The sequence below is a fragment of the Drosophila biarmipes genome, chromosome 3R (genome assembly GCF_025231255.1).
Source record: "Drosophila biarmipes strain raj3 chromosome 3R, RU_DBia_V1.1, whole genome shotgun sequence".
NCBI lineage: Eukaryota > Metazoa > Arthropoda > Insecta > Diptera > Drosophilidae > Drosophila > Drosophila biarmipes.
Window position 1 is genome coordinate 18991300 of NC_066616.1, and position 10224 is coordinate 19001523.

A 10224-nucleotide genomic window follows, 5' to 3' on the forward strand; every position below is an offset into this window, starting at 1 on the left:
TTTAGATGGCTCAGTGGGTAGAAGTCATGAGGGGCATTCAATGAAATATCGAAATGAATAATTAAGGTTGGGTAGAGCTGTTTTTATTGAACTTCAATGAGTTGAATATATAAACTGGTCAAATTGTTCGAAATAAATAACGAACATTGGTGTTGATAATCTATTCATACACTATTATTGCTTGATTTGTAGTTGTGAAATTCTATTCCTCAGAAAGACATTGTTTTATCTACGAATAATGACATTATTTTTATTACTTTGTGTTTGAATACTGCTTGCATTTCAGGAGTAATACTCTTAGTAGGAACTACAGTACTTAAAGAATGCATGATGGTCGTAACTAGTTCAGCACGGCATCTTGAGCATCTCGCCCGAAACTCGCAGGAGCATATTAATGTTCTTAAGTACCCATAAGCTACGATGTTATGGCAAGAGTGTGCTGTTAATTAAATGTTCATGATATGGGGAACGACTGCCATGTGCTTAAAGTTAAAGAGATTGCGCTGCGGAGTGGTGTTCTAAATAAGGATTCCCTCCCATTTTACTTATAAGATTTTTTTTAATAATAACATATAGTAACATATATTTATTTATAATTATCTTGACTTAAAATAGCCAGAAATCAGTTCATTTCTATTATAAACCCAATCATACGGGGAAAGATAAACGAGGGCAAAAGTTTGCCCTGCTTATTCTTGGCTGACCATTGAAATGATGGATTATAGCACTCCTCAGCCAACAAAAATAACAGAGCACCGCAATTTACGTACTGGCAAACTAGGAAAACAAATGGAGGCGGGGGTCAGGGGTCAGACGTGAGCACTCCCCGCACTCACACACAGACACACATCCAGTCAAGCTGAAAGAGCAACAGGAACTTCGGGGAAACTTGCAAGTTTGTTTGCCCACTGGCTGCCATGGCTGTTTGTCTTCTTGGATGGGTTAAGCGCATGGTTAGCGTTTGGGTTTGGGGCTGAAAGTGGCACCACAATGGAGGAGTCACCTGACCCAGAACCACCGCCTCACCCGGAACACCTGGCCAAGTTGCTTAATTGTGGCCAGGATTTCGGTGGGCCACGAGTCTCCTTGGACATTGGTATCGTTTGCTGTGGGCTTTATCGCCGGCTTTGCAGTCAGGCCGCTGACATTTTAGTTGCCGTTCATATGTTAATATGCGGGGCCAAAGGTCGCCTGGCATTGTGTGCCTCTAATTAAAAGCCGCACATATGGGGCCCTGGCGCAGACGTTGGCCTAGGATTTGGGCTCTCAGTTTAACACTGTCACGCATGGTTTCGTGCCGACTTCTGGCCAAAAGGTAAAGGCCAGGCCTAATCACTGAGATGGGTCGAAATGTACGCACGCCCGCCCAAGAGTCACAATTAGACTAATGAAAGCGGCATCAGACTGCGTAATTTTGTGGCTAATTTTCGTTTGGGTAGCCGCGCCAGGGTTTGTTTGTCCCATGCCTGCATTTGGCTTTTACCAATTAAAATAAATTATAATCCAATTTATACGGAAAAAAGGGGCTAACGAGTGGGGATCTTTACACAATTACGCGTGGATTTCAACAACTCTCGACTTTCTTTGTCTCCGGGGATCCAGTATTCATTTGCTTAAAATGTGAAACGTATAACGAATAATGAAAAGCATTTTGAGCTTCGATGGTATGCCGCAGACAGACTGTCTGGATTTTCCTTTCTTCTTTGCCTGCTATTTTTTTTGTCTGCTTGCTAAAACAATTTTCCCTTTCTCATCGAAATCGACAGGCGGCGATGTCGAAAGCATTCTGATGGATTAAAAGTTAAATGGTCGCGCCGCGGACCCCGCGGGATATTCCGCATTTTCCACTCACTGGCTGTTCAATTGCAGGGTCCGAAAAAATGGAAAAGTTTCCCTGAAAATTAGTGGCTATCGCCTGGCGCGGGTTTCACTGATTTCTGATTTCTGCAATATGGCTGCTAAACTGCCCTGAATTTAGTTTCAAAGAATTGAAAGTTATGTAAAACAGCTGCAAAAACTAATCAAATTAAAATCAGTCAGCTGCAACTTTACGTTTTTGTTTTCAATCTTAATGATGAAGCCAAAAATAAAACCGCTGGCTCCTTGATTTTATTATTTTTATCTTCTTGTTCGATATTAAATTCCATGCATGCGACTTAGTTGCTTATTGAATATGACCCTTTGACTTGTCTTGCAGCCTTTGATATGTGACAGTTGTAATTAGTGTTAATGGCAATTAAAACTGATAAAAGTTGGGTCCAGCAAATGTTGGACTGTCTGGTCCTGTATGTAGTGTCCTGGGTAGTTTTAAAGCTCCTGTCCCGACTGCAAAGTTCGAGCGCTGACAGCTCGACGGCAAAATGTCTCTCGGCAGCAGACATCGACTCTAAAGTGGTAAAAACTTTTGCGGTGATAAGCGTCGTCCTTTCGCATCTGAGAGGCTGAAAGGGGGTGGATCTGGGCCATTTCTGAGGTCCTGATGCCGATGGCTTGTGGCGGCGCATAAAAGTATGCAACAGTTTTCAGCTTCCGCATTATGCCCAACTTGTTACTCAAGCCACAAGGAAGTCAAGTTTGCCGCTCGTGGCTGCCGCACTCTCTGTGTTTTGGCCCCGTATCTCGTTCTCGTCTGAATAGACACGTTATCTGTACACAATATGGCTTAAAGTGAGCCCGGAGAATGATACTCCCCGACTGAACATGAGCCCCAACCTCAGAGCCCCGTGGAACTCAACTGAACACAATGTCGTGCACTTCTTTTGTGCTCTCCAGTTCCATTTTTGTGCCCCTGCAGAAGACGTGCCATTGTGCTCACACAATATCTGGGAAAGCCATTTCTCATTTATTTCAAAAGTGCCTGAAACTTTGGGCCGCTTGAGCTTTGCCTGCAATTATCAACTGCCACATACTCGAATGCAAATTAATCAACCGAAATAAATCTAAATTAGAGCTTGACACCAGCACAGCGCACAGAATTCAATTGAAAATTGCATTTCAACAAGTTGAACTAAGTTGCTCCTGGCGGCCGCAACAATGCAATATTTTATTACCCAAGTGGAGTTTACCTGCACGCAAAATACAACTGGGAGTGCCAGCCTCTGTACTTTGTAACACATAAATTTGATTTGTTCGACAAGCCTACAAGTAGAAGAAAGCATATCCTACACTTTGAGAACAGAGTGTGTATTTTATAAATTATTTATAAAGTAGTTTGCCGGTGAAAGTATTGCTCAATCGATGTTCCTGAAGTTCTGAAATGGCCATTTGCATTTCCCTACTATAATACTTACAGTGCACCATAAAAGCTACAAACTCTGCAGCAAAGTTCAAGTTTTGCATTGCACTTTATATCATTGGACGACACGCAGATCGACATAAATAATTCATGCTTGATAAATTAAACAATATACTAAGCAGCCATTTGTTATGCATAAAGTATGCGCCATGTGCGCCAGACTGTGGCACACCCACACCCAGGCAGCCACACAGACACAGGCACACTGGCACACCCACACGGAGACAAAATGGCGGAGGCTGTCGTTGCAACAAGCGACAATTGCAACGCCTGTAAGCCCGAAAGAGCGGAAACGGAAACGTGCATAGTGCATGCTATTTGCACAAATGTGTGTGATGGAAGGGGGAGCGGGCTGGGGGAGGGGGAGGGAATTGTCTGGCCTGCCACCACCACCATTATGCATTGTGTCTACCAGGAGTTGTTATTGTGAAGAGCATTTATTTATGGCCACTTGGAAGTAGTTCCACTCCAAAGGTTCAGCACCTCTTCAGCTCGCAGCCTTGGGCAGCGGAACCTGGGTTAACAACATGACGCCTCTAAAAAATAAATATCCTATTTTTAATTTATTAAAATGACATCTACCACTGTCTGTAACTCACAACTGTAGTGAATGGCATAATCGTTAGTTCACCACCCACATGCAATGGCTGTCCCCCCGGGCTAACGAGATTCCCAACTAACCTTGACAATTACTCATAATCACTGCTGGTTGCAATAACCTTAGCCCCAGGGGCGACTGCTGCCTGCCACAGTGCAAACACAACAGTAATTATGTAATGAATAAAAGCCACATTCAACGTTGCACTCTGGCAGTGAATGTGAATGTGGTGGGATGGGGATGGGGATGGGGATGTGGATGTGGACGTGGAGGTGGATGTGGATGTGGGTGTGGAGGTGGGTGTGGAGGTGGATATGGAGGTTCCTAAATGGCGCTTGTCGTGTGCGGTGCTCTTTTAAAAGTCTAGGCAGCAGATACTATAATTGAAATGGAAATTACGACAGTTCAGTAGAATGAATGGCCATGATCTCACCAACCAGGCTTTTATGCACAATAAGAACTAGATATAGTCAAACATTATAACATTTATAGAAATATCTTAATTTGTATAAAAATACATTTTGTATTCGACTGTTTTAAGATTACTTAAGCACTCGAAGTACTTCTCATTTCTAAAGAATTGTGTTTCATTTATAATATGAATTAAAAAAATATCTGTTAATATAAAGTTCTTAAGCTTAATACATGCACATTATTTTAAAAAATGCTGACTATTTTCGCGTAAATGATTCAAAAAATCGATAATTTTTCATAAATAAATTTAAATATAAATTCGGCTGGAAAATAGCCACCTGGCCTGCACTGGATCGGACGTGGTCTTCCGTAATTACGTATACGTCATGTGTTACGTGGCAGCATAATTTAAGTTGAAATGTCTGTGGGAGCGCGGCCGTATTTGGGCAAAAGGCGAAAGGGAACAAAGTAGCGCACGTGACGAGCAATTTACTAGCGCTTTGTTGTGCAGCGGGCGGAAGATTTTAATGATGCCACCAGAGGCGGCAGCAACAGCCGCTGGCATTCGGCATTTCCTGCAGCCATTGCTGATTTAAATTAATTACGGCTAAATATTTGCACTGGCTGCAGACGCCGATCGCAGACGCGGCTGAAATTGGCCAGAACGCGGCAGAAGGGCAGAAACTAAAGCTGAAAGTTGGCGAATCGATACGAGTAACTCGGAGCTAGCGCCATAACGCCAGACGCCCGAGAACAAGGCAAACAAAATTAATTTAATTTGCACACAGAGCTGGCTTTCGGGAGCGTGTCTGTGTGCGAGTGGCTGGGATTACGTTCCATGGAATTTAATGCAATTTAAAACGCATCAATTTTGCTGTGATGCTGCAGCGGACATTGTCATGTCCTCGCAAAGGCGGAGAAAGGATTTTCCATTTTCCCCAGCACACACACACACATGCGCTGCCGGCAAATGCCATTTAAGCTGCAATAATAAAGCTGAATCACAGGATGCATCTGCATCCGCCTCCTTGCGATGGCCGTGTCGCTTTCTCCACGTAGTCGTCGCATTAACTTCTGACGCTTGGCTTTCGGTTATATATCCTTCGGATTTCTCGGCACTCGCTTAATTAATGATAAATATTGCCCAGAGCCGAGCCACCAAGGCCGGCACGCAATTCCCCCACGGAGCTGTCATCGAGTGTTCGCCCCGACAAAAGCCGGATAACAACTCAATTGGGCTAACCCAATTCCCGGAACATTCGGTTGACCATGCTTCATTAGCCAAAGTGTTCGGTTGCGGAGCAGTCTCGGCCAAAAGCACTTTAATTCTGCGACTTTAAAGCTGCTTACAGTGCGACTTTGTCTGGCTTCTGGGTTCTGAACTGCCCCTGGAATTTATTGTTTCAGCTGGCCAGGACCCTGCAGGACTTTGCGAGGTTGCATGCACAACTTTGACTTGGCCCGAGAGTTCATAAAATATTTCAGTGTTTCCTGCAAGGAGCAAGAAAATGTCCTGGCTGCAAGTTGTCTTTATTTTGGCTTTATTAATGATGGAAGTCACAGGAGGAACTTCATGAAGCCAATCCGAACCTTTGCACAATGACTTCGACTTTAAATATCATTAAAAAATACTATATAAATGAAAAAAATATACATTTACATAATTTTATTGCGAAGCTAGAAACCATATCCAAACGATTACAGAATTCTTATCCGCCCGTTAACAATCAAATAAATCGTAACAATTTAGGGCATAAATAAAGCACTTGGCCCTGAGGCCAGTGAGAAGATGCACCACATCAGGCACGCGACGATGGCGCAGCCCACTTGGAACCACTGGAGGAACCGCAGCTGAGCCGCGAAGCACGGGTGCTCCAGAGGAAGACGCATAACCACGGAGCACAGATCCCTCTCCTTGGTGTGCTGATCGAAAGCTGGTCTCGGCGTATCCTTGGGGTCATCGACCACGAACCAGTTGGGTATCTTGGCGTCGCAGAGGTACAGCCCCGTGGGACGGGGCACTGCTCCCGGCTCGGCCAGGACATCGTTGTCGGCCTCGGCGGCCTGGGGTCCCTCACCGTGGAACGGCACTATGTCCTCGTACAGGACCAAGCGGCGCCGACACAGCGGGCACCTCGGAAACCTAATCTCAGCCACCTTGGGCCACAGGCATGTCCAGCAAAACAGGTGACCACAGATGGTGATCACACCGCCGCGGACATACTGGTGGCATTCGTTGCACGTGAAGGGTGCCAGGCGTTTATTTTCACGGCGGGCACGAGATTGCAAGCCAGATGCAGTGGCATCACCTCCGGCCCTTGCCCCCTGCTGCTGCAAGTCCGCAGCATTCACTTGGGAGCCCCTTGAACGCAGCGGAGCCACTTCCACAGCAGGTTCCTCCTCCTCTGAAAATGGAAATGTATCATTTTAGCCGCTTTTGAAAATACGAGTATACTCTATGGCCTCACCCTGTATAGCATGTAGATGATTCTCGAAGGGTCGAAGTATTTCCGCCGCTCTACGGACTTCTCGATCCATATAGCGCAGATTTGGAATATTGTTAATTCGAGAATACCGCGCCATGTTGCTATGAATTTTTGGAATCGAAAAGGAACGATCCAACTTAGACGAGTAAATATATGTGTCTGAACGAATTCCACAGAAATACTACAAAAGTGAGTTTGACAAGTACGTAAGGCCTACTAAGTTTTAAAAGTGTGTTTATTTTTCAGTTGTTACATTTTCAAAATTCATGATTTGTAAGATTTTCGTTAAAAATAGTATGGAAAATTAACAAAAAATATAATTTAATGCTAGTAATAACATTGATATTCATTTTCTGCCTTGCCATTCGTGGCTAATCAATTATAATCGATAGTTTAGATTGACACTGGCTGGTTTAAGGATTGGAAAAGGATTTCCATGGCTATTCATGGCATTGTCAAAAGCATTTAGTGACTACTATCAAATGTAGCCCTGCATTTGGCACGCTGCCAGCGGCAATTAGACGAAAGCTGTTGGCAACCCGTCCAAAACTCGTAAAATGGCGACCCACACACGCCGGGCACTTGGCAGATCCGGAAAAACGGCGAAAAATCGAAACTCTGAGCCGGAGCCTTTTCGCCAGATGCCTGGCATATGGCGGCATAATTTATGCGAACATTGAACCGGATAGCGAGTGGAAACTTTGCGGTCCGCTGGCGCTGCATTTAAATTCTGACAATTGTTTGCATTGTCCTGGCAGCACGTCTGCGGCATTGTTTAATCCCGACATCGCCGATTTTTCGACATCGATTCGACGGTGTCCAATATGGCTGCTTGTTAATTGACCCACATTTGTGATCGGAGTACATAATTAAAAGAAAATAAAGCGCGGGCCGAACCAAATAAACCCGCAGACAGGCCTTCGGGTACACATAACAATGATAATAATAATAAAAGTGAAGCTTCACAACGGAATTACACACTTGTACAGCATTAAATAAATGATGATTACGCGGCGAGGCACGAGTGAGAGTGCTGCGCGGTGAAATATTAAAAATAAAATTGTTTTTAAGAGGCTTCAAGCACCTGGTTGCTTTAATATTTTGAAATGCAAGCGGCCGTGCCACATTTAATTTGACCAGTGAATTGACAACTAGGGGGAAGTAATGCATATTAATGGCGACTTTTTCACATTCTACCAACTGCCGACATTTATCAGGCATTAATAATTACGTGTTAATACGTGAAATATGATTAAATTTTTATCAGTTTACATGAATCACTTTCGCACGTTTGCGTGCGAACAAGGCCGTTTTATTGGCTTCATTTGGCGACGGACCGCAGCGCAACTGACGTTTGCCCAATCGGAATCGGAATTACAATCGCAATGCCTGTGGTTCTGCGTCATTTGGCATCCTCTATCCCCGCCGTCCACAGGGCGAATCCCTTTGGCCGGGCCATTTGCATGGCGCGTCATACACTGCGTATACGCGACGGCGACTCCGCTGCGTATACGCAATAAAAAGTGGTAAGGGCGAGTGAGTGGCGGTGGCCAAAAACGGTTGGGACAACCGCCTGCGCTGGCCATTAAATGCAACAATAAATTCAGCAGTTCAACTCCAGTGGACTTGGCCGTTGGCATGCCCGAAATTTAATTAGTTGGCATTTAACATTAAGCATTTCCACTGGCGCCGCTCGCGTCTGTCATTCGGCTTTGTTTTCCCCTTGCTTTTTATGTTATTTTTCAGTTAATTAAACGCACGCCAACATCTCGCCATTCTAAATTGTGCGCAATTAAATTTGGAATTACTTTCAACTGAGTATTCTGCCTTGCTTTTGGCAGCGGCGCGGCAATAACTTAACTGGAAATTTTATTGTAAGCCCCCTGCCTTGCCAACTGTCACTCTTGATGGGCAGCCATTGGAGCGTAATTAGGCTACCACGTCCCCTAACAACCAACCTCGGACAACCACCCCCGGCTCCTGCTCGAGTTGAAAAGCCAACTTAAACTTTTACGCTCGGCAAGTTGCTGGCAAGCCTTTAAGTTGTTGCTTAACTTCGTTTGTCTGCCGCTGGAAATTGCACTGTCTGCCTGTTTCATTATGCAAAATGCAATAGTACACACGCTGCCTGTCTTCCTTATGGGTCTCCCTGCTCGGAGTCATCCTGGGATCCTTATTCTTTTTCGGCTCTGGAGCACTCACACATCAACTGCAACAGTCTGATGGAATTTTTACACTCCAAGGTGGAGAAACATTCACATTGTTATAACCAATACTCTCAGAGCTGAGCATATCCCTAGCCTTTCACTAAAAAATAAAAATATCAGGAATTTTCAAAGCCATTTGCACAATTTTTATTTAAAACACTTGAACCTTTGCAATATTTAAATTAGAAAATATAGAAAATGTTTTGTAATATATGATCGCTTGATTCTCCTGCCGAAAGCGCATTCATAGTGCGACCTGTGACTCGGAGGACCTCTGCTCCTTTATATATTTTTTATATCACCTGCGAAGAAAGCACACAGACAGAATCTGTGTGTCATGGGTGAAAATATAAAGGAGGTGAGCAGTTCGTGTCTGTCTGTGCCAAACGACGTGGGAGTATAATATTTATATTATTGCAACTGCGGCGCCACATTGCAGCGACATGAAATGTTTGGCGTTGCATGAAAACCAAACTTAATGCTCATCCCACGAGGATGCCTCCTTCTTTCCCTGCTGCATCTCGATATTTTCACTGTTTTCCCTGCTTTTGCGTCTCCTCATTATCGACTGGATGATGGTCACGATGATCAGCGCCATGATCACAATCAGCAGCAGAATGCAGAGCACCGACATGGCCAAGCTGACTGATTTGGAGGTCACCGAGAACTTGCTGAATAGCAAAAACAGTTTCATCGATTGCTCCAGTTTCGTAAAGGACATTTTCATGAAAAATAAATAGCAGGCCACTCCATTAAACACCATCATAATCAGGAGCATGGCCACCAGCTGCAGGAAAGAGATATTTGAATCAGGAAATCGGGGAACAGGACCACCCACCACAATCCGCATGTGCAGACGAGTCCTGGAGTAGTTCGAGTGGTACAACCAGGTGCTGAAGGCGTAAATCAGGCAGATATAGGCGGTTCCCACGCAGACAACCTGCAGGCCCACCTGCTCATGGCCGACGTGGAGGGGCAGGATATTCGCAAAGACCGACGCGTTCAGCACACTGATGATCTGCGGAGCGAGGGGAGAGGTCACAAGGTCAGAGGTTCGTCATCAGGTGCAACTAACCGCCGTCAGGAGAAGCAAAAGCGATACGATTTCCTTGCGGGAGAGCAACATTATGGAGCTCAAACTGGTAATTTAAAAGAACAGCAGCAGTAACTGATGTTATCCTCAGGGAATGCCGAGTGATTTTTCTAGGGGAAAGGGAACTAATT

General features: G+C 44.7%; 2 protein-coding genes across 3 annotated transcripts; both read right to left on the minus strand.

Annotated features, from left to right (window-relative positions):
• Positions 1-5958: 5958 nt before the first annotated feature.
• On the minus strand, positions 5959-6974 carry LOC108023684 (uncharacterized). The gene is made up of 2 exons (XM_017093309.3): positions 6776-6974; positions 5959-6712 (listed from the first exon to the last, which is right to left on the minus strand). The coding sequence occupies exons 1-2, from the start codon at positions 6888-6890 to the stop codon at positions 6054-6056; spliced, it is 774 nt and encodes a 257-aa protein (XP_016948798.1). The 5' UTR covers positions 6891-6974; the 3' UTR covers positions 5959-6053.
• Positions 6975-9123: 2149 nt separating this feature from the next.
• Positions 9124-10224, minus strand: LOC108023656 (uncharacterized). 2 transcript variants are annotated; one of them, XM_050888618.1, is made up of 3 exons: positions 10076-10224; positions 9842-10018; positions 9124-9787 (listed from the first exon to the last, which is right to left on the minus strand). In XM_050888618.1, the coding sequence occupies exons 1-3, from the start codon at positions 10124-10126 to the stop codon at positions 9476-9478; spliced, it is 540 nt and encodes a 179-aa protein (XP_050744575.1). In that variant the 5' UTR covers positions 10127-10224; the 3' UTR covers positions 9124-9475. The 2 variants fall into 2 exon arrangements, with proteins under 2 accessions (XP_050744575.1, XP_016948776.1); XM_017093287.3 differs by having other exon boundaries at positions 9839-10018.

Excerpts from the sequence above, each read along its gene's own strand:
- LOC108023684 (XM_017093309.3), bottom strand. The coding sequence starts at position 6,890 with ATGGCGCGGTATTCTCGAATTAACAATATTCCAAATCTGCGCTATATG. Across the intron at positions 6,713-6,775 it reads TCATCTACATGCTATACAGG|AGGAGGAGGAACCTGCTGTG; the intron begins GTGAGGCCATAG and ends TTCCATTTTCAG.
- LOC108023656 (XM_017093287.3), bottom strand. The coding sequence starts at position 10,126 with ATGTTGCTCTCCCGCAAGGAAATCGTATCGCTTTTGCTTCTCCTGACG. Across the intron at positions 10,019-10,075 it reads TTTTGCTTCTCCTGACGGCG|ATCATCAGTGTGCTGAACGC; the intron begins GTTAGTTGCACC and ends CTCGCTCCGCAG. Across the intron at positions 9,788-9,838 it reads GTCTGCACATGCGGATTGTG|CTGGTGGCCATGCTCCTGAT; the intron begins GTGGGTGGTCCT and ends TCTTTCCTGCAG.